At 43.1% G+C, this 24476-nt stretch overlaps 2 protein-coding genes across 6 annotated transcripts in view; both read left to right on the plus strand.

Moving 5' to 3' along the window:
- CSTF1 (cleavage stimulation factor subunit 1) overlaps positions 1–9717 on the plus strand; it is a 10859-nt gene extending 1142 nt beyond the window's left edge. For all 5 annotated transcript variants that reach the window (XM_077873640.1, XM_077873637.1, XM_077873638.1 and 2 more), the window contains 5 exons: positions 1664–1864; positions 3433–3710; positions 3860–4057; positions 4895–5285; positions 8898–9717. In XM_077873640.1, the coding sequence (XP_077729766.1) occupies positions 1696–1864; positions 3433–3710; positions 3860–4057; positions 4895–5285; positions 8898–9157 (1296 nt within the window). In that variant the 5' untranslated portion in view covers positions 1664–1695 and the 3' untranslated portion in view covers positions 9158–9717. The remainder of the gene's footprint in view (positions 1–1663; positions 1865–3432; positions 3711–3859; positions 4058–4894; positions 5286–8897) is intronic.
- Positions 9718–14924: 5207 nt separating this feature from the next.
- Positions 14925–24476, plus strand: part of CASS4 (Cas scaffold protein family member 4) — a 36674-nt gene continuing 27122 nt past the window's right edge. Inside the window, exon 1 of the mRNA XM_077873645.1 lies at positions 14925–16322. Within this exon, the coding sequence (XP_077729771.1) occupies positions 16287–16322 (36 nt within the window). The 5' untranslated portion in view covers positions 14925–16286. The remainder of the gene's footprint in view (positions 16323–24476) is intronic.

Genomic DNA, 24476 nt, shown 5'->3' on the forward strand with positions numbered 1-24476 from the left:
AGTCAGGACTCCAGCTCCTTGGGCCTGGGTTAATTAATTAAATCCACCTCTCCGGGCTTTTGAGGTTGCCTGTCTCTAGATAGGACGGATGAGGATTCAAACGGGGTGATGCAGATTAGCTGCTTAGGCGGCGTGTGTCACACGCTACGCCGAAGGTCCCCGGAAGTCTAGCTGGTTTGTCACGGCGTTTTTAAGGGGCAGATCCAGGTAGTCATCAGGGAGAGCACAGTCCGCATGGCAGCCCTGGTTTCTCCAGGCACTGCTGGGACCTTGGAAAATGGTTTTCCCTTCTCTGTAAACCAGATTGCAGGGCCTTGCCTGCAGGGTGGTTTGAGGACTAAGTGAGATAAAACATGCTGAAAGCTCAGTAAATGTTGGCTCTTCTTACAATCAGAAGCTTCAGTTTCTCTCCAGAGGGGGTTAGAACACATGGTTCCCCACCCCTTTCCTATCGTCCTCCCCCCTCCGGGAATCTTTCCCTGTAAAGTACAGCAATCCAGGCAGTGCTGCTGTTACTGCTCGCTCCTTTCTTTTCTGGTATTCCTCTCTCCCCTATACTCTGACTTTCAGTTTCTCGTCTGCCTGCTATTTCTTTTCTTTATTACTGTTCCCCAGGCTCCTGTGGTCTTCCAAACATACATATATATACAGACGTTGATTTTTTTTTTTTAAGATTTTATTTATTCATGAGAGATACACATAGAGAAAGAGAGAGGCAGAGACACAGGCAGAGGGAGAAGGAGGCTCCATGCAGGGAGCCTGACGTGGGACTCAATCCCAGGTCTCCAGGATCAGGCCCTGGGCTGAAGGTGGCACTAAACCGCTAAACTACCAGGGCTGCCCCAGACATTGATTTTTGAAAGTCACTTTATCCAATCCTATCCACCAATTGAAGTTATTTTTTTGCATAGACCGGGAACCATCATCTACAGGTTTCATTTTACTGTCTAAGAGAGAACTTATGCACTTGAGAACCGATCTAAGGACACAGTCTTTGAGATTTTCACCCCCCCCCCTTTTTTTTTCATTTTTTAATTATTGTTTTGGCCATATCTTAACTTGTCACCATTTTATTAAGCAATTCATCTTCGGATCTTTCCAAAGCACTCAACTTGATTTAGTTTTCATAGCATAGTGGCTTTTGTGCCCTCATGTAGTTATTTACTATCAAATTATGTAATTTAACAAAATACCTTAAAACACATTTAAAGAATGAACATAACTGACATCAGTAAACATACAGCTCAGCTGATGGAAACAATGGTGTCTAAATATTCAACAATAGCAGCTGTCTTACCTATTGCAAAAACCAGTTGCTGTCTTACCATACAAGAAATAGAACATTCTGAGATAGCAATATAGAATAAAAATGGCAGGTGAGTTGTTTGACAGAGAAGAAAAGTTGATGAAAAATTCTGTAAATACTAACACTATTTGAATGATATTTGTGTGCCACAGTGCTCAATGCCCTGCACTCACCGTCTTATTCAACCTTGGCTAACTTGCTTAACAGCTGATCTCAAATGAAGAAGGTCACTGACCAAAGATAATGCAAGTAGTAGAGCTGGGATTTACACCCCACGAGTCTGACCAGATTGTTGTGTTGCCTCTGTGACGTACTGGTGCCTCTGCCCTTCACCATCCCTGTTTTCTCATCTTGCAGGTGGCAAGGAAATTGTCTTCCTCTTTTCCAAGATGTACAGAACCAAAGTGGGCTTGAAAGATCGCCAGCAGCTCTACAAGCTGATCATTAGCCAGCTGCTGTATGATGGCTACATCAGCATTGCTAATGGCCTCATCAATGAAATCAAGCCTCAGTCTGTTTGTGCACCCTCGGAGCAGCTCCTACATCTCATCAAACTAGGTAGTTTTGAATGCAGATTATTGATTCCATGGCAAGGTTCCAGATGTTTTCACAATCAGAATTTTTCAAGATTATTTTTGTTTAGTTTTAATGCCTAGTATGTGTCAAGTACAAGCTAGATACTGAAGGAGGAAGCAAACCCCAGATTATGAAGATTTTGAGCTGGCTCTGGCCTCAGGCTGTGTATGAGAATTGTCTGAACTGTTCTTTCATTGTATTATTGACTTCAGATTTCGACTCAAATGGCATTTTAGAGTCCTCTTTACCTTTTTTCTAAAATAACCCACTATCTTCCCCATACTTACCCAGGTATTCTAAAACAACAGTGCCATTTCCTTCATGATAGACTCATGATCTAAAATTTTCTTCATTGTATGAAGTTGTTTCCCACACAGTCTGCACCTCCCCCCAAAAGACAGCAAGCTCAATAAAGATCAAGATCTTGTCTTGTTCAACAATATATCCTGGTGTTTGCCTGGATTGTAGAAAACACTCAATAAAATAAGAATTACCAACATGTTTCTATTCTACGCTTTGACTTAGTAATGCCAATTTTGAGAATTTGTGCTCAAATTTGAGGAAATAAAATGAATACAACTGAAATACCCAACAATAAGGAATCCGTTGTTAATGTTCTTGTATCTATCAAATTGGGTCCAACAACATGATGTATATAAACATTACACTGGCCAGGTGTTTGTTCTGACTGAGTAAATGAACCAGTAAGTTACAACATATCCTATGGTGTGGTTCTGTTTTTGTTTTAAGAATTGTAACAACTGTGCATGGAAAAAGGTCCAGAAGAATTCTTTCCTCCATGTTCGCAGTAATCATCTCTGGATAATCTAATGGGAAGTCGTTGTTTTGTGTTCATCTGTATTCCTAGTTTTTTATACTAATAAACATACTGTTTACCTGGTATGTGAAGTTATTTTCAAACCTAAAAGGCATTTACTTGAGAAACTTTATCTAAATATCAACATTATTTCAAGTATGTTTCACTAGTATTGATATTAACAATGTATCTGACTTAATGGGCTTCAAAGCTGCTACTAACAGATCTCAGCAGGAAAACATACTAAAATAGAGAATGGGAAAAAATGGACAACTTAACTACAGAACTGCTTTTAAGTTTATGTAGTTGTGATTAAAGTAGAAAATTTTGGAGACAAAAATCGAGGGAGCTGACTCCTACAGTGTCACAGTGCATGCTTCCAGGTCGATACACGTAATTTTGTGAATTGCTAAGTGTCAGGCAGCTCCAAGAAAGAGAAAGTTGATATTGGCAAACATCCTTCCTGGTTTTTTCTGTTTTTATTTTTTTAAGATATTTATTCATGAAAGACGAGAGAGGCAGAGACATAGGCAGAGGGAGAAGCAAGCTCCAGAGAGGGAGCCTGATGCAGGACTCGGTCCCGGAACCCAGGGATCACACCCTGAGCTGATGGCAGACAGACGCTCAACCGCTGAGCCACCCAGGCGTCCCTCCTTCCCAGTTCGGATCCAGAATTTTGTCTTGGCTTTTTAAAATAACATTTTTTTCATGCGCTTAATTTTTATTCCCTCAGGAATGGAAAATGATGATACTGCAGTTCAGTATGCAATTGGTCGTTCAGATACCGTTGCCCCAGGCACAGGAATTGACCTGGAATTTGATGCCGATGTCCAAACTATGTCCCCAGAGGCTTCAGAGTATGAAACATGCTATGTCACATCCCATAAAGGACCGTGCCGTGTCGCTACCTACAGTAGAGACGGGCAGTTAATAGCTACTGGATCTGCTGATGCTTCCATAAAGATACTCGACACGGAAAGAATGTTGGCCAAAAGTGCCATGCCAATAGAGGTAAAAATCACGGGAACATGTACTATCTGCCTGTTGTTGTTTGCGGGGAGAATGAAAGACTACTTTAGACCAGAGTTAACTCAGCATAGTTGGATACTTTGAGTCAGACAGATTTTGCATTTTGAGCATGTCTTTTCCCATTGGTCTAGGTCATGATGAATGAGACGGCGCAACAGAACATGGAAAACCACCCAGTGATTCGAACGCTTTACGACCACGTGGATGAAGTCACATGTCTCGCTTTCCACCCAACAGAACAGATCCTTGCCTCTGGTTCAAGGGATTATACTCTTAAATTATTTGATTATTCCAAACCGTCAGCAAAAAGAGCCTTCAAATACATTCAGGTTAGGGATGTTTGGAAAAGAGTTTTACATTGTTTTCTTAAAAACAAAGAGCTATTACTGTGTGACTATTCTTTTTTCTAAAGCAGTCTCAGTGATCATGCTTTAAAATGAGTTCACAAGGACACCTGCCCACAGGTGGCACAGGAATCAGATTGCACTGATACATGGTTCATATGCTGTCATGTGCCCACTTCCTCTGGCCAGTCAGGACTGCTGGCTGGCCACAATTTATGTAACAAGGGTTCAGAATCTTTATCGCTCTTTAAAGATCCCTATTTAAAGACAACCAACTTCGCTAAAGTATGATTTAATGGGAATCAGATTATTCAGCTGAAACTATCAGATGTATCCTGGAAAAGTGACATTTGGTACCATATCTTGAATACGCAGTTCAGAAATAACTAATGTTTTGATAGTGGCTTCCACCTTTTAATGATTTAACTTAGTTTTTTACTCAGTATTTGGAGACCTAGGACAAATTGAAGAAGGTGTTTGTGTATACAAGTTATATCTATCGTAGTTCATTCATGTGTGAATGTATATCCTACATAGCCTAATAATATTCCATTCTGAGTTCGCCCAGTGCTCATTTGCAAATAATGAAGCTCTCTTCTGCAGTTTTTGGAATAAATAATGTCACTGGTATATAGTTTGTGAAATCTGTTCAGGTGATACTTTCACGTACTCTGGAAAGTTCATTGTTCCTCCTTATACATTGGTGTAATGACTGACCATTGTTTTATGTATTCTTTCCATCAACCAAATACTTTCCACATTTCCTCTGGATTTAATTGCTCACTAGTTGGTCACTTAACGTTAATGTCTCTGTCCTAACAGGAAGCTGAGATGTTACGCTCCATCTCTTTTCATCCTTCCGGAGACTTTATACTTGTTGGGACTCAGCATCCTACTCTTCGGCTTTATGATATCAACACGTTTCAGTGTTTTGTCTCTTGCAACCCTCAAGATCAACATACCGATGCTATATGCTCCGTGAATTACAATCCTAGTGCCAATATGTATGTAACTGGTAGCAAGGATGGCTGCATCAAGTTATGGGATGGTGTTTCAAACCGATGCATCACAACTTTTGAGAAAGCCCATGATGGTGCTGAAGTTTGTTCTGCCATTTTCTCCAAAAATTCTAAATACATTCTCTCCAGTGGAAAAGACTCTGTAGCTAAACTTTGGGAGATATCGACAGGACGAACACTGGTCAGATACACAGGTATGCGAGAAATTGCTATTACTTGACATTTCTATAGCATTTTATGGTTTCCTGAACTCTTAAATCCTCACAAAAGCCACACAGTAAGTATACTTTGAGCAAGGCAGATATTATTCCCTCTTTTAAATTAAAAAAAAAACAACAACAACAACAACAACAACAAGGCTTGGAGTTTAGCCAAGGCTGCAGTTTGTAAGAAGAAGAGCTGGAAATAGAATCACAATAGTTTCATAACTTTATTCTCTATACATTACTGCTTAAACTAGATCTGATTCCATGTGAGTAACATTTGAGCCTCTGGTGGTCCATCTGTAGACCAATGGTCTGCCATTTTCCCATGGACATAAGAGCAGTCTAGAGAAAAACTTGAGTTGGTGCGTCTTGGTAAATAATATGCGTTATGGAAAGAAGGCTGAGAGGAAGATCCTGGCCTATTCCTAAGAGAGTGCAAGTAGCTGGGCTAGTCACTTGACAATGAGTGTTGTTAAAATATTGTATCTCGTTCTATGTTCCTTGAAGCTGCAAAGGCTGTTGTTGGTAAAGAAAAAAAAAAAAATCCTCCAGGAAACTAAAGCTAGTTTCCTCTGTTGTGAGATGTTTGTGTCATACGCTAAAATCACCAGAACCAGAACACTGAAAGCGATGCCATTGTAAGGGCTCAGCAGAGGTGGTAATTAGCATCTTAGAGAAGAAAAGTGAAGAGGCAAAGACTGAGACATCTGCACCGCTAGGGTGCAGCATAACCCCCTCAGATTTATCTCCTGGTAACCAGAGTTCCATTCCTGCCTTCCATCTGCCTGGCTTCTGACATTATAGATGGTGTAACTAACAAGTCATGGGAAGAGTCATTTTTATCATAATTCTTGGTAACTTTCTTGAAACATTTTTGTATGGAGCTATTTTGAAGAATTTATCTAATTCTTATTGTTCAAGGACTGTGTGCTTATTGCAAAAAGAAGATACAAAAATGATCAGAGTAAAAGTGGGAAAGCCTCCTCCATCTTCAGAAGTAACAACCATTGTCTGTGATGCATCCAGAAGGGTGCACACTAGATTCTCACAAGATTTATTATATTTGTTTTTTCTTGTGAGCGTTAGGATGTTTCATGCTTCTCTGTGACTGATTGGTTTGTTTTGGATGGAGAATTGGGATTTTAAAGTGAGATTATACTGAATTTGTATGCAAATTCCATGATTTTCTAATTCACAGGTTAAGACTCCATGTTAGTGTGTTTAGATCTGAATTTCCAGTTTTAATGTTTAGTTAGAATTCAAAGGGTTCTTGAAATAAAGACAAGGAAAAGCTATCAAGCATTAGAAATTTCAGTGTTAAAAATTAATTCTGGGACGCCTGGGTGGCTCAGCGGTTGAACGTCTGCCTTTGGCTCAGGGCGTGATCCCAAAGTCCCAGGATCGAGTCCCACATTGGGCTCCCTGCAGGGAGCCTGCTTCTCCCTCTACCTGTGTCTCTGCCTCTCTCTCTCTCTCTGTCCCTCATAAGTAAATAATATATATGTATATATATATAAACACTAAAAATTAAAACCTTAAACTAGGGAAACAACATTTCTAGCATGTAAAGTGGACACATGTTAGACAGTGGTGAGTGAGCTCAAGGGGAGCTAGGTGACCCCCAGTAGGTACTGTAAACCTAAGAAATGAAAACGCAAGTGTCTTTTTGTAGTCATCAGACTGTAGGAATTTAAAAGATTGATTTTATCTTGTGTTGCTCACTATTTTAGGAAATTACATATTTTATTGTTAGGAGTGTCAACTGGTAAAATATTTCTAAAGGGCAGGTTGGTGTCCTGTATCAAGATTTTCAGTGTATGTCTATATTCTGGACCCACTGTGTGCACTCTTAGAAATTCAGCCTAAAAAAACTTGGCAAACATGCGCATGCCCACATAGAAAAATGTCTATCCCAACGTTGTGTAGAGTAGGGGAAAGGTAGAGACAACAGAAATATCCACCAGAGGGGCACCTGGGCAGCTCAGTGATTGTCTGTCTTTGGCTCAGGTCATGATCCCGAGGTCCCGGGATCGAGTCCCACATCGAGCTCCCTGCAGGGAGCCTGCTTCTCCCTCTGCCTATGTCTCTGCCTCTCTCTGGCTCTCCTGAATAAATAAATAAAATCTTAAAAAAAAAAAAAAAAAAAAAAAAGAATATCCACCAGAAAGCATTGAGTAAATTGTTCCTCATCCTTTTCACGGTATACAAGCTTTAGAAATAAATACTCCCACTGCAAGGCTGTATGTGTGTTACACCTTATGCTGATCTTGTAGCCATCTTGTGGGTAGGTGCCATAATTATCCCCCATAGAAAAGAAAAGGTGTAAAGGAACTGTGTAATTGGTCTCTGTTCACATCACTAATAAGTGTCAAATCCAGATCTAACACCAACACTGTATTTTTATCCAATAAACCATATTCCATCTTTATGGATCTCTACTACAGACTGTTGAATAAAAGCATATGATGTATGCTCTGCTTTACAAATGATAGACAACATACAGAGGTATTGAGAAAGGGTATTCAACAAAGTCCTGACTCAGGGTAAAACTGTCAGGCAGTTTTTATTTTTATACTTTATACAGTATTCTAAACATACAATCTGTATTTTCATGGTCCTATAAAAAGCCTAAAGCTTCCTTTTGGAGAGCAGATGTTCATGCTTGCCAGCAATTCTGTTCTAGGAATTTAATCTTGAGGATATAGTGTGTTCTGGGTAAAGACTTTGTCACAGTGTTATTTGTGATCAGATACAAACTAAATGCCTAGCAGAAGAAAGAATTATTAACTAGTAATAGTGCTTCCAAACAGTGATGCATTTTGCAGCCAGAAAAAAACATGGAGAAATGAACAACAAAGAGTTGATTTAAACAATGACAGAAAAAACCTGTAATATGACACCAATTTTGTTTGCTTGTTTGTTTGGTTTGGGGGCTTTTTTTGTCATTGTATTTACTTATTTGGGAGGGAGAGAGTGCAACAGAGGCAGAGGGAGAAGCAGGCTCCCCGCTGAGCAGGGAGCCCAACACAGGGCTGGATCCCAGGACCCCAGAATCATGACCTGAACTAAAGACATGCTCAACTGACTAAGCCACCCAGGTGCCCCTGTTTATTTTGTTTTTTAAAATATTTTTATTCCTAGAAATACATCCGAGCATTAACAGTTGCCTGAGGTGGCAGGCCAGGGGTGATTTTCTGTTGCATACTTCTTGGAGTGTCCCACGTTGCACAAGACATGTATTCAATTTTAAAATGTCCTTTTGAAAAAATAAAATAAAATAAAATGCCCTCTTGAGGGCAGCCCTGATGGTCCAGCGGTTTGGCACCGCCTTCAGCCTGGGGTGTGATCCTGGAGACCCAGGATCGGGTCCCACATCGGGCTCCCTGCATGGGGCTTGCTTCTCCCTCTGCCTGTGTCTCTGCCTCTCTCTCTCTCTCTCTCTCTGTCATGAATAGATAAAATAAAATCTTTAAAAAAATAAATAAAATGCTCTTTTGACATTGACAGGATAATTAAGCAGAGCAGAGCAGTCTGAGGATCTAAAGTGTAAACGGGACAGCTGGGCCCAGCATTCAGACCCTTAACCTCTCATCTCTGCAGGTGCTGGCTTGAGCGGGCGGCAGGTACACCGGACGCAGGCCGTGTTCAACCACACTGAGGACTACGTGCTGCTGCCGGACGAGAGGACCATCAGTCTCTGCTGCTGGGACTCTCGCACAGCCGAGCGCCGAAACCTGCTCTCCCTAGGTCACAACAACATCGTGCGCTGCATAGTGCATTCGCCCACCAACCCCGGCTTCATGACGTGCAGTGATGACTTCCGAGCCCGGTTTTGGTACCGGCGATCAACCACGGACTAGCCCACCTTTGTTATATCCGGTTCTTTCCTTGAGGACTGTGCCCCTCCTGCCCCCGTGTCCCATCACCAGCTTCGGTAGTAAGTCACTGCACCATCTGGCAGTTGTGCTGCCACCTCTCCATCCTTCTTGGATTTGTACAAAAGAATCTTTTTTTACCTTGATGTAGAATCATGGTGGGAAAAGTTGGAAACGCAGATCTATGCGGTTGTTCTGCATTCACTGATTATTACAGTGTGATTTTCATCGGTTTTGTAAATATAAGACTTGCCATTTCTCTTGAATCTCTCGATCATTTGAAGAAGGATAGAGTATTAAAGTGCTTTCTAGATCTCAAGTGGATCTGTCATGAGGAATTGTCGTCTGGTGGTTTTGTCAGCTTTTATGCCTGTTCTACACCCTCTTTGTGTATATATCTCCTTGCAGAGTACATTTTGGCGGATAAGTAGGCATACAGCTCTGAGAATCAAGAGTCTTGTGCCATATTAAATACAATTTAGAGAATCCAGCAGTTCTCTCCTAAAATGACATCATTCTGATAATAAAGCTCGGATTTCCAACTTCACTGTTACACCTTTTTCACTTCAATAAAATTAGTGGCCAGATTTTCCTGAAGATTTATAGGAGATAGATCTTTCATCATACCTCCCACCTCTCCTCTCATTGCCTGCAGTGCTTATCTTCAGTAAATATTTCTGATAAGATTATGACCAGTTGATGGAAACCTAATTGTAGGTCTGTCCAATCTAACCAAAATAAGGTGAACCTGTTGCCACTCTTCGGGTGTCGCTTGTTTCACAAATGATTCATATTGACTGACTTGGGTCTTAGTTCATTTTAAATCTTATTTTTCATTTCTCTTCAGCCTGAATCGTAACTACTCATCGTGGATGCACATGGCAACCATGTTCTTGGAAGATTTTTGCAATTAACAAACTGACAGGTTTAGTTTTCTTTCTCTTAAGACTTTTTAGAAAGTGACGCTATGTCTCTGGATTCAGCTCAAGGTAGGTCAGGGAACCCTCAGCTCCACTCTAAAAGATAGACTTTGGTCTATATATTTATCCCCAAATACAAATACTTCATGATCTGGGTAGGAGTACCTAAAATTATAATCTAGGGTCATTTGATAAAAATAATAAATAGATTAAAGTAATTGTTTTATGTTCTAGGAACTTTAAAATCTTCCGAAGTTTACTGCATAAAAATTCTGCATTAATCCTCCTTAAGGATCATTTCAACTCTTTCGGTCTGTGAAACCATTTTAAGGATCTTAATGTGTTAAATCAGAATTTTAGTTCAGATTTCCAAAGAGCTGTATTTTTTGGTCTATATAGTGAGTTTGGGTTTATTTTTATTTTGTGTCCTGATTGTTCAGTATTTGAACTTGGCCATCTGTGGGTGCTGTTTTTGTAAGATTACAAGGAACCTACTGAATAGGAACAAGAATAACCAGTTCCATAGAATTACCAACCAAAACTCGCTTCTTTTTCTGATGTTTCTTTTGCTTTCAACCCTATGAAACTACAGTAGAGATTGACCATTTCTGCGTTCTGCTCCAGCACATGCACTAGAGTGACCCCATTGCATTACCAATTTAAGTTCTGCTGGGTCTTTTTAACTGTTCATGAATTTAAATAATGATGCCTACTTTTTCCAGTTTCTGGAATAGTCTCAGCAGTCCATGTATAGTTTCAGGACTCCTACTTACAAGATCAAGATACTTTTGTGTTTCCAAAACAGACTTTTTTTTTAAATTGCATTAATATTTTGGATGCCAGGAATATTGGCATATTGGACTTGGCATCAGCATGTGATTAACATGCACCACCCTGACTTTCCAACGGCAAATACAAAGTCAGGATAAGAGCTTATAACTTCTATGTTATTTTTTAAAGATATGTGATTTCTAAAATAAACTTTTTGTATATAATGATAATTTAAAGCTAGTTCTTTTTTTTTTTGTTGCTGTTCTTTTTTTTTGGACCCTGCTTTGAATGTTGCCGTATTTGGACATGTGTTCTCAAAGGACAATTATGACTTCAGTACTTTTCTGTTTCTTTAGTGTTTTGTTCTAGAAGTCAGATTTTTATAGCCGAATCTCCTTTAGCTATGTATCTTACCTACTCTATGAATTTAAAAAACTAAAGTATAAGTCCATTTCTTTTGATGATTCAGAGAATCATCTTAGACTTTGGTTTCTCTTAGGAAGGGTAATGTGGGGGAGGCATCTCACCTCTGTTACTGACTTGTTAAGTAGTAAAACAAACCAGTTCTCTTCAGGGCCACAGCTTTCTTTTCTGTGATTAAGGAGCTTAATCACAATCATCCCCACCATGCACTCAGTCAGTGAAACATGCTGCTTTTTTTTTTTTTTTTTAACGCAGCATGCTAGAAACCATAGAAACAGATCTGGGGGAGGGGAAGGCATTTATTTTTGCAAGGAGACTTCTGTTTCTGAAAATACAGTGAACCGAATACTCTGAGAGCCCTTTGGTACACACCTGTATAGAATTTATTTTAAATTTCTAAATAGCAGAGCACCTAAGTGGTTCAGTGGTTGAGTGTTGGCCTTTGGTTCAGGGTGTGATCCCAGGTCCTGGGATCAAGTCCCACAAAAGGATTCCCACAGGGAACCTTGCTTCTCCCTCTACCTATGTCTCTGCCTCTCTGAGTCTCTCATGAATAAATATATAACATCTTTTTTAAAAATAATAATAAATTTCTAAATAGCTGAGCTATTAAAAAATTCTCAGGGAATTCCTGAGAGGCAAAAACAACCAGAAAGCACAAATCCAGATGGCCAGGAGCTATGGGGTGGCTGGTTGCACCAAGGACACTTGTCAGTCCTCCAGAGCTTAATGATTTCTGAGCTCTGATTTCACATGGTGGGAGCCTTGGTCAAGACCTAGAAAGAAAGCCCAGAAGCTAGAAGTTGTCCCTCCCTCCCCCAAAAGGGTGAACTTGCCAAAAGCCTGCCTCCAGGAACGAGGACCTTCCTGACTGGGTGCTGGCTCAGGTTTAGGGGGAGGGTCTTCCCCAACAGTCCCGTCTACACACTATTTGTCCAAGTAACATGAGAACAACTCGCACTACCTGTATAGCTTGAAGAAAAGGAGCCAGCACAAGTGAAGGAAGAACACGTCTTCACCCCAGGCCCCAGTTCTCCCAGATAAGCTCTGAAAATCATGACTCCATAATCAAGTATTTAAGGAAACCGCCCCCATGATGAGAAGCAGTAGAAACTAGAAAGGAGCATCCGGCTGGAAGACGTGGAATTGATCAAATGCACAATATGTGAGTGCATCGAATATGAAGACCTAAAACAGGATCGAGGACCAAGAGACTTAAAGTGACCAAGTGGATTTGAACAACGCCGACAGGAACCTTTTAAACACAGTCAACGTTTCTATAGCTTTCACTCCTCATTCTTTTGGTCTTGATGGAGCTTTTCCCCTCTGCCTTCTGACTCCCTTGGTGGGCGTTCTGATCTGAGAAGCGTCTTTCCCACTCACCGTTTGGCCAATTTGCTCTTCACAGCCTGGCTACCTACCCAACACTGACCCCTTGCCTGTGGCCCCACATCCTTCCCCAGGGTTTTCTCGTGCTCTCTGCTAACACTCAGCCCTGTCCTCCAGCCTCCCCCATGCCCATGCCCACAGCGTTTCCTTTGCATCCTGTTTTCTCAAGTCTTGCTTCCTTTTCCCTCTCCACATTGGCATCAAAAGTCAGGCTATGAAATGGAGTCATCGCTGACTATTAGAGGACCTGTAAAATCCCTGTCCTCCCTGTTTCATCCATGCGTTAGGGAATTTAAGTGAATTTGTTGACAATTCAGGAAATTCTGCTGTGACTGAAAGAGCTGTATTTATCTGTTATCTTCATGAGGTTAAAACCTGCCAGGTCATCAGATGATCTTACAGCCACGCAGTCTGACATTTCCTGCCGAGCCTTTAATGTTTTGGACATTCTTCACCTGATGTCCAGCTGCACTTTAAAAACTCAGGCATTGAGTGCCCCGTGTTCAAAGACTACCCCTGGGGGAGCTTGGTAGCTAAAAGTCCACGTGAAAACCGTATAAAGCATACCTAAAAACAGTCCCACATACAAAAGCAGTCTAACTTCCTGCACATTTATGAGGAGCTGAAGAAGGGATGTGATCAGACACCCTGGATCTTGAAAATTCATCCAAGATACTGTTCTCAGTAGTGTTTGTCAAGAGAAGGGAGAGAATTACCTCACTAGCATCGCGAACTTAGTTCCCTTGAAGTCTAGCTGTTTCAACCTCCGGTCAGCAAGATGTTACAAAAGCCACCTGATTTCCTGGAATAGCAAACTCCTCAATATTTGTGCACACAAGGACCCACTTGCCTAAATAAGTAAATACGAATGGATTGCAGCAAAATGTCTAAGAGCTTTCATTCAGACAAATGGCAGGGCCAAATAGCGGACTGAGAAACCCAGCCCCTCATTCCCACAATAGGACACTAGGTATCCACTTAAGGGTGAGTCTGTTTGATTTCAGGGCCAAATCTATGGCTTTTGTGTCTTTAATTCTTTTTAATTTAGGTTGTCTTCCCTTAAATAAACAAAATAAATTAGGAAGACCCGCAAGTTACAGCATTCTGACCTCAGTATTGGGAACTCCAGGGTCAGTCCTTCGGTATTGGGAAGAATCACTCTCTGGAGTTTGCCAAGATGACAGGAACTGTCCAAACTGGACCTGGAGTAAAGGTAGCCTTTTTCTGAGAGGCTCGGGCCTGGACTCTACCTCAGCTTAATCACTGTGACCTTGAGCCAGTTTGTCCATCCTTTCCTTTTACTTTTTTTTCCAAATTATATGCAAAAGTCAATTACACAACAAAAACAATGGTTGCCAGGGACTGGGGTAATGAGGAGTGACCGCTAACGTGTATGAGTTTTCTTTCTAGGGTGACGAAATATTCTCAAATTACATAGTGCTGATGATTACACAACTCTGCGTATACAAAACATGGAACTGTGCTCTTTAAAAGGATGGGTTTTGTGATATGTGAACTATATCTTAATAAAGCTGTTTTTTTTTTTTTTTAATTCAGTGTGGGCAGTGCCGTACAATGCATTTCCATGTAGCCATCACTCAAGCTCTGCAGTTTGCTACTCGTAGCCAATCCTACTTACCTATCCCCCCAGCCACTTTCCCCTCTCTTGGATGATTCTGAAGCAAATCTCATATCTTTATCTGTAAATCTTTCAGTATGTGCATTTGAGAGGTAAGGGCATTTTAAAAAACAAAATCATAACATAATTACATCTAAATCTACACGGAAGCATCAAATTGAAGTTAATAGACTCCCACCCTGGAAACATGAACCTCGGCCTCAGCTCCGTAATGCCTGCCTCTTCCTCATGGAAGATCGCAGACAACCCACGCCCACCAACGTGGAGGCACCAGTGGGGCCAGAAGAAAGCAGCAGCCAGGAGGCACACCCACGAAAGATGTCCAGATTCACTTTCAACAACATGGAAATCACCTGCCGGGTGGTAGAGGCCTTTACCTTACAAGTATCACTGGCTATGTGCCTTGCAGAAGTACCTGCTTTAATGATTCGTCTTATCTGTAAAGACTAATAGGATAAAATCCTCCTGCTAGTCCAGGCTGTCATTCATAACCTCAGCCCTTATGACTCATTGCTCTTTCATCTGAATCTGCTTGGTTTCCTTAAATGGAACTTGCTAATTCTATCCTTTTTTTTTTCTTTTTTTTTTTGCACGTTCACAGTGCTGCAGCTAGGAACAAGATCTGCCTCTCTACCGATCAGCCCCTGCTTCTCCTATCTTGCCTTCCTCGTGAAGCCCTCCCTAAATACCTCCCCATTCTCCCATCTCTGTCCGCTTCTCTGTGGACCTCCACTTTGAACTTGTTGCTAAGTCAGCTTGGGTTCATTCTGTGGGGTCATTGTTCCCTCCCTGTTATGCGCTCCCATCTGCAGCACGTCCATTACTTGGCCCGGAAGTTAAATTCCAACAATGCTAACAATTTAAAATATGGATCGTCTCAGCCAGAAATCAGTCAGCTATTTACACCAGTAAATCCTTCCTGGTGTCCTGACTGGTGAGGCCTTCCTACACGGGGATGGATGCCCAGCAGACCCGAAGGCGAGTGGGCGAGTGCTATCACGGCAGGAAGGTAGCAATGGGAGAGGCCACCTGCTGGAGACTCGACCCAAGCCAGGCTTGGAAGAATGGGTGCCAGTTCGTTTGAATGAAATAAAACTGTGAATGTGCCTCACGAGAAGTGTTCTTCCCTATAGGTTCCCACTGAGTGTTTAGTCTGAATTTAGTGAAAGTAAAAAAGACTTAGCAAGTAATGCTGAGCTGCAATGAGCTAGTGTTGTGGCTTTCAAGTTCAGACGGTGGATGGGAGAGATTTAAGAGATAATTTAATCGAAACGAAAGGTGCTCAGTAGAGCCCTGGTACAGAGTCAGAACTCAGAAAATGGTCATCTTAAAGTTTTGTGAGCAAAGAGCAGGAGGTGGGCGTGGGGTCAGAGCAAGGGGCAGTGTGCTTCAGAGGACAGATGAGCTGGGACTAGGTCCTTTAGGGCATTACCCTCGACTTGTTTTCTCCCGGCCGTTTGCGGGGCAAGTTTAGGAAGCAGGAAGGAAGAGTCGTTGACCATGATCACAAATTTGGCCTAGTGGCTTCTAATCAGGAGAACGAGCTCGGTCTGTGTAGTGGCAGTCGTTCAGAGTCTTTGTGGGGAGGAGAATGTGGAGCGTTCGTAACGCCGAGCTTTCAAAGTAGGAACTTCACCCTATAAAGCAGAAGAGCATTTTTTTTTATTCTTTTGTGGTTTCACATAGCAAATGTGTGACAATCTCTACTTATAGACCAAGTGACATGCCAGGCATCGAGGAGTGAGCGCGGCCTGGATTTCTTTTGCGTCTCCATCAGCCTTTTATTTTACTCTCATCGCGCTTTCCAGAAAGTTTGTCTGCTGGGAGAATCGTTTTGACAATTTCCCCTGTTGTCAGCTCCATAGAATCCAGTTTCTGAGAAGCGGCCAGAGGCATGCAGTGACATTGCATAATCCTCCTGTGAAGCCGGAGATATCAGGCGGAGAGCTCACGGGAGCCGGTTCACACCAAGATGAAAGGAGCAGGCGTCATGGATGGTGCGCCCAAGGTGAGTGCGGGGCCCTTTGGAGGGGCAGGGGGCAAAAACAGCCCGCTATGGTTAAGGACAGTGACGGATTTTTAGCCCCAAGCTTCTAAGGAAGTCAAAAAAGTCAATAGTAATGAACACTAGTAACATGGGAGTTAGAGATGGAAAAGTTTCATGTAAGTCTAAGTGCGGAGAAGATACGTGCTCTAACGCCCCTACCAGTGAGGCTTGATTCAGAGGTGGATGAAAATGACTTCCCAGCAGAAGCCAGTTTATGGGGTTGATAACACAACCCAACCATCCCTTTGGGTCCACTCACCTTCTAACAAACTTCTCGAGCAAGATGCGAGTCTCGGCCTCAGCCCACCCCGACCTCTCTTCCCTCTGGACCCCGCAGGCCCTTAGTGTCACTCCCAGGGGGCCTGGGTGATTCTGTGTCCCTTTCCAGGAGCAGAGTCCAGATCTGGCTTCAGCCTCCCGTGCTGAGTCCATAGGGGGCATTCTACAGGCTATTTCCCAGGAACTTCTGTACTGATACGTGTGAGTGGGGCTCAAGTCTGTGGCACGCATCGAAAAAGATTCGCCACTTAGAAAGTCGCAACGGCTGCTTGAAAGGAAAAACAGCTAGGACACAAGGAAAATGAAGTCTGAGGATTATCTTGCTATACCTTTATAAAATCTGAATCAGAACAGGAAAAAAAAATTACTAAAGAGGAAGCTTGCTTATGAATTACATATATGTTTCTTATTATTCAAATAATAACAATGGATGTCTCTTGATGGCCAACAAGCCCATGACAGCCTCTCTTATATGGATTGTCTGTAAATATCTAAGCTACCCTAGAATTTTGTACTCAACTATTTTCTTTGAAAAATGTTTAAACTATTGGAAAAATGTTTAAACCATTGGAAAACTGGGGGTCAGTTAATTCAGGTAACCCCTGTATAGCCTTCACTGTTCGTGGCGCTTTGTCACATTCGTCTGCATCCATTTGTATTTATTTGGACCCACGTGTACACACAGTTTGTTGTGATTGTTGTTAAACGATTTGAAAACAAACTGTAGGCATAATGACACCTCACCCCTAAATGACACTTCACCTCAATAGGTGTCTCCTAAAAACAAGGACATTCTTCTACACAACTCCAATATGATGACAGGCAAGAAAATTTAACATTGAATGCATAACGTCCTTCTCATACTCAGTCCACATAATGGCAGTACGTCTTCAGCTCCTCGTCCAGATGTAACCTCAGCTCAGGGTTTTGGGGTTCCCCTACAAAACTGCCAATGCACATATGATTTGTGTTTTAAAAGGCTTTCTATAAAAAAAAAATAAAATAAAATAAAAGGCTTTCTATAAATAGGAGCACTAACTGAGCACTAACTGTTGAGCTTCTCACCTTTTACAATTAAGAATATGTATTAGAGTTCCTTTTATTTTAGCACAACTGAGCTCCTTGATTATTGTTCATTGATTGGTTTTTATTAGATGGTGACACAAGGCAGTCAGGGGTCATACTACATAAAGCAGTTCTCCGCTTTGGTGCATTTGGCTCTGAAGCACTCTCGCGTTCATCAGGGGCACCCCAGAACACCTCTCATACCCTGAAGGTGGCCCGTGGCCAGTAGATCGTGACCAGTGATTACCCCGTCGCACTGTCCCCTGGTGCTGCTGCTCGCCACACAGCAGTTCTGTGCCAGTAGAGTCTTCACCTTAGTTCCCAGCAGCTGTTGTGTAGTTAGTTGTCTGACTCTCATTAGGTTTTTTCCTAATTATCTTGTAAAATTCAAGAGAAAACCGGAAAATAAATATTATGATATTAGTGGTAGGAAACGCTGGGCTCAAGCGGTACATTTGCAGCAGAGAGGGGAACCTGTCGTGTGTGGCAAGGTGGTCCTTCTAACATGTCCTTCGTTGGCTTACTGGACTGTAGCTGGTTGACTCTGTGTTCAACTCCATTCAAGAAATGATGGAGAGTTTGGTCTAACAGGGTGAAGAAGTGATTTTATTATAGGTAAGCCCTTATTTGGGATTTTGGGTAGTTTCAAAAGTGCCTTATTTATGAAAATGGAGTCTGCATGTACTTTATTGGTGGAGTCCCATGTGTTACAAATTGTGTTCACATCTGAGTATGCCTGGGTTTATGTGTGTGTACACGTGTGCCCGTGAGTACAGGCCATTAGAGGTGAATTGAAATTAGCATCTTTGGGCACAGGCAGCTTTGTCTCATTGAGGTAAATGTCCAGGAATTGAAGGAGAACTACAGAGCAGATAAGCACGGTGTTTGTCTTCCTTCACTTTCTGAGAATTTCTGAAACTCGATTCTACTCTAAACCGGCTTTATCACAGTGTTTTCTCTACACGCTGTACTTTCTTCTGTCAATATGGCTGTTTGCGCACTTGGTTTTCTGAAGGGAGTTTTCAAACAGATGTCTTTCTCCTGTTGCTGAAGGATGGATGTCCAGAGAACTGATCAAAATAATATTTATGTTTTACGCACATTTAAATGTTCTTAGATGTCCTTAACATTTCAGAGTCAGCCTCGAGCAAAGAGCAAATATCCTTTAGCCCTCTTTCCTCCCAATCCTGGGTGGAGTGGTCCGAGAGCCCCTCAAGAAGAGTCACAGGAAAGATATAGAATTTTTTTTAAGATTTTATTTATTTATTCATGAGAGACAGAGAGAGAGAGAGAGAGAGAGGCAGAGACACAGGCAGAGGGAGAAGCAGGCTCCAGGCAGGGAGCCCGATGTGAGACTCGATCCCAGGATCCCAGGATGTAGTTGTTGTCTACATCACGCCCTGGGCCAAAAGCAGGCACTCAACCGCTGAGCCACCCAGGCATCCCAAAGATGTAGAATTAAAATCGCCAACATCCCCAGGGCTGGTGTAGACAACAACAGACCCAAATGCGAAGTGTCTGCCACTTGCCAGACCCAACTGCTTCAGTGCTTCCAGGCAAGAGCAGTGGGGATGTCATTTGTGGATGGGGGACAATGCAGGCTCTCCTTGTGCCTTAGAACCTCTGAGGTGGGCAGCAACACATTTAACTCAGGCTTTGTTGAGGAGCAGCAAGTAGGAATGTATGCAGAGAACTTACTACGGCCACAAGCCCAGCCTGACCCCTCCCCCCCACCACACCCCCTCATCTCACTTCCTCCCCTTCCTCTGCCTTGGGATGTTTGGGGACTGGATCACATGGATCCCCACAAGCATCTTCCACACTTGCTCACTCGATTGCTCAACTCCTCTCTGGACCACCCCATCCAAGTCACCTCCCCACCCACACCCTCCCTGGTCATTTTCATCCTCCACCTCCTCTTCATTAATCAACATCTGAAATCATCCCTCCCAATTGTTTCTCCCTTTGTTCATCATCTGTCTTCCCCTCTGAAGTGTCGCTCCATGAGGGACAGAGCTGGGCTTTTTTTTTTTTTTTTAAGATTTTTAAAATTTATTCACAAGAGACAGAGAGAGAGGCAGAGACACAGGCAGAGGGAGAAGCAGGCTCCAGGCAAGGAGCTGGATGCAGGACTCGATCCCAGGACCCTGGGATCACGCCCTGAGACAAAGGCAGACTCTCAACTACTGAGCCAAACAGGCATCCCAGAGCCGGGCTTTCTTGTTCAGAGCTGCGTCTCTAGCAGCTACAGCAGTACCTGCTCATAATAGGTGTCCAATAAACACTTCGCATATGTGCGTGTGAATGAATGGGAGGTTACAGAGAGTGAGAGCCCTTGCCACACAGCCCTGCCCTGCCACAAGGTCAAAGATAGCACTTCCTAGTTGTCAGACATCTGGGAACTGAGGCCTCCCCTGACTCTAACTCCCTAACCTCAACCTGGCCCCAGCCTGACCCACTCAGTGTAGACTCTTGAGAACTGGCCCCCACTGCTCCCATGGTCAGTTGTTGCCTTAGATCTGAGCTTTCACAAGAACCTGTGACCTCCCTGTGACCTGGTCAAGCAGCTCCAGCCCTTCACTTGCCTCACAAGGCAAAAGAGCCCAGATACAACAGCCAGCTTCAAAATACAATTCACTGTCCCTCGTTTAGCCTTCTACCTAGAGTGTAGTTATCAGGTTGTGGCCTTCGGATGATCAACAGAGCCGATGTTCCAGTGAGGTCAGAGAGTCAGTAAATGAGTCAACGGACGCAAGGATTTCAGGTGGTGATAACGGCCACACAGAAAATGAAACAAGGTAATCTGATAGAAGTCACGGACAGAAAAGGACCTCTCTGCAGACCTCAGTGATGACAGAAGCATTCTAGACAGAGGAGACAGCAAATGCAAAGGCCCTGTGGTGGGAATGAATGCGGCCTAATGAAGGATCCTTTAAAAAGCCAGTGTCAATAAATAAGTAAGTAAGTAAGTAAATAAATAAATAAATAAATATTAAAAATAAAATTAAATTAAATTAAATTAAATTAAATTTAAAAAAAGCCAGTGTCGTTGGGACAGGAGGACAAGGAGAGAGAGTGGGCACAAATGAGATCAGAAGGGTCAGCAGGGTCCTGTTCACAGAGGACCTTGTGGGTCCTGTGAGAACTTTGAGGTGCATTCTAACTGCAAAGGAAGCCACTGGCCTATTTAAAGCAGGAGATGACATGGTCTGATTTATGTTTCTAAGACATCCCTCAGGCTGCTATCCAACAACTAATGGACTGTTGGCCAGGAAGAGCAGAGCAAAGGGAAGGGTGAGGAGACAAGGGTGGGTGGTCTCTCTTTCCATTCTGGAGACTGCTGTGGGGTCCTCAGGGGATGCGGACAAAAATTGCTTGCCCTGCCTTCTGGAAAAAAACTTTTGACATTTGAAATTGTCAGAGGATATGAACAGAAAGAATAGTAAATAAAGATATAAATAGCTTTTATTGAACTACATGTGCTACACACCTCTTTTTTTTTTTTGAAACCAGTGTTTTTCTTTTTTACCAACATTATTTCCAGACAATATACCTTTCATCCATTCACCAAATATCAAGTGCTTTGCCCTGTGCCACACACTGTTCTAAATGCCACAAAGGACAAAAGCATCTAGGCCCCTTTTCTACATATAATAAACCGTCGTTTTAGTAGTAAAAAGTCGTCCCATGATATGATCACTCCTGTTTAAGAACTTTTATTCTCGTAACATTATATTTGCCAGAGAGCTCACTATATTTAAAAAAAAAGAAGAAGAAGAAGAAAAGTTAAACAGAACACCCTCACGAGCCCAAAAGTTACCAGACTATTCAAAGGAAAGTGGCCTGCACGATAATCAAATGGGGAAGCAGCCGTAGAAACAGAACATGGTCATTTTGGAACTAGGATGACTAAGGGAGGAAATGACAAGTGCCTAGAGGGGAAATAACTTCAAAGGATGGAGGTAGGAGGCGGGTAGAAAATATGCTACACAAGTGATATTCGGACACTCCAAAATGAGTTGCAAAAAGGGGAAATAAATATTTTAGGAACCATTTCCAACTGTATTGCTCAGAAGCCATTTGTGGATTGGAATGGAAGAGGACTCTCGTGTCCACACCATGGGAGCCGAGTTAATGCCAAGAAGGCAGCGCATCCTGCACCCGGGACAGCATCCGGGGCTCCTGCATAAGGGCTTGGCAACCTCTGCAAACCCCTCTGGGGAACCTCTGAAAAGTTATCCATGGGCCAGTCTGGGCTATCCCTGTGGCCACTCACTCCACAGAGAATGTCTCCGTGCGTTTAGAAGTTACCGAACGTACAGCATTGTTCTTTTCCTTAAAGGGTTGCTTCTCCTTAGAATCAAAAGCAGCCTTGGCTACACATGTGTTACAGGCAGTCCGTCATCTGGGGAGAAGAAAACAGAAGAAATGAGATAAGAACGCACTAGGGTCTTTCTCCCTTGGAGATGTTTGCCCCCTGGTTAGCAAAAAGTAAAAAGAGCTTTGTGGGATAGTCACTCCAGGTTCAGAATTCAAACCTGCCCGAGGTAGAAAGGGCAGGAGAGTCAGTTATAGATAGTGAGCCCTTTAAATTGCTTTTTTCCTACATGAATGTTGCCCAAAGTGAGGAGATAATCAGCAAGCACGGTGAGATCAACGCACAGCCGTCTCCAATCTTCCATGTGGTCTCCCCTGTAAGACCTGCGATGGGTTTATCTGTAGCCCATTACTGATGACAAAATGAATAAGGCCAGGGACTGGAATAAATCCACACCCACAGACTGGGAGACCCACACCTTAAATAATAGGGCAGCTCCTTGCTTTCCTAACACCCCATAAAAACGACCCTGGCGGGGATGGAGAACTTGGTGAATAGGCATGAACCTTCCCTTATTTTTCTGTGATCCATTAAATGGCTTGGGCCAGCTTTGATATCTCCTTGATCAGACAGAAAAAAAATAAAATCACACCCCGCGGGGACCTTGATTGCTGTCACACAAGATGATTTTAGGTGCAGGATACAGATAGAACCTTTTTGTAACGTCAGTTATGTATTCTGATGTGCGTTAGAAAACACTGAAACCAGAGGTCCCTGGGTGGCTCAGTGATTGAGCCTCTGTCTTCAGCTCAGGTCGGGGTCCCGGAGTCCCGGGATCGAGTCCCGCATCGGGCTCCCTGCAGAGAGCCCTGCTTCTCCCTCTGCCTGTGTCTCTGCCTCTCTCTGTGTCTCTCATAAATAAATAAATAAAATCTTAAAAAAAAAACACCTTAAACTAGCTCATCAAAGTGTAATTTTATAGGTAACGTTGCTTAGGGAGAGTTGCTTTTAATTGGCTTCAAGTAACATTTCACTTTAAGTTAAAAAAAAACCTCCAGACAGCAGGTGGAGGTGGGGAGAAGCAAGCTGTCGGTAGACACAGGATGTTGAAGCTCAGTCTCAGGCAAAGTGTCCTCCTCATCCGAGGCGGTACGATCACACAGAACACTTTGCTGGATCTCCCCTGCCTTTCATCTTCTTTTCCCCTTAAAAAAAAAAAAAAAAAAAAAAAAAAAAAAAAAAAAAAAACAGAGAGAGAAAGAAAGAAAGAAGAGAGGAAAGGGAGCTAAGAAGGGAAAGAACCTACCTGCAGAGGCCCCGAGAAGTTCCCAGTTACTCGCCCTCCTCCCTCCATGAGCTCAAGAGCGAGGGCGGAACCTCAACCACCTCCAGAAGTTCCTTCCAACTTCTCTTTTGCCCAAACGAGGTACCTTCATCAATGACCCAGGGACGTGGCTGGCAAAGGGTGAACGTGAAGGGGGACAGAGAGGAACAGATGCGGATGCTGGATCTCCAGGGCATACGGGCTGTCGAACACGGTTTGCTAGAACATGGACCCGTCCTGGGCCGTAGCTTTACCGAATCAGTTGCTGGAAGGCCTGGTCTCTGTTGCGTCCTTTCAATCCCGGGGCTAGATCAAGCGGACCTGGTGCCGCTCGCTCCCCCCAGCACACGTTGCCAGACATACAGTAGGTGCTTAATGTGTAGCTGTCAAACCAACGAAGCGCTGCAAGTGCCTTCTAGTGAGGTTCTCAGGAGTCGGGGAGGCATATTCAAACGAGTCCATCTGGTCAAGACCCAAACTTATTGGAAAACCACCGTATTCAGGCATCAGGGAAGAAAACATTTCCTTTCCGTGGGGGTGGCTTTGGAATTTTTTTCTGGCCAGTCACTTCCCCAAAGTCCTTCTGCCGCTACGGAAGTCCTGCGACGAGGGGCTTTCTCCTCTGAACCGTCAGGAAGAACTTAAAGTTGGAGACACCAGAGTCCGACGTTACGGTGGAGAAAGCACATCCAGCTGGTGCTTTTTCACAGACGATGCCATCAGCCAGGGCCGTTTTTACAGGTGTTAGGAAGACAAGGAATCGGGATCCCTGGGTGGCGCAGCGGTTTGGCGCCTGCCTTTGGCCCAGGGCGCGATCCTGGAGACCCGGGATCGAATCCCACATCAGGCTCCCTGCATGGAGCCTGCTTCTCCCTCTGCCTATGTCTCTGCCTCTCTCTCTCTCTCTCTCTGTGACTATCATGAATAAATAAATAAAATCTTTAAAAAAAAAAAAGGAAGACAAGGAATCACTCTTAAGTTTTTCTTTTTCTCTTCTATTATCTTCACATTGCTGAGCCCACCAGGGTTATTCCCCCCACAAGGCTACTTGAACCCAGATTGGGTGGGGGGGTAGTCAGGGAGCAGGTGGAGGGGATGCATGGTGTGGCCAGATCCATCCTTCCCGGGC

The sequence above is a fragment of the Canis aureus genome, chromosome 26 (assembly GCF_053574225.1).
Source record: "Canis aureus isolate CA01 chromosome 26, VMU_Caureus_v.1.0, whole genome shotgun sequence".
Lineage (NCBI taxonomy): Eukaryota > Metazoa > Chordata > Mammalia > Carnivora > Canidae > Canis > Canis aureus.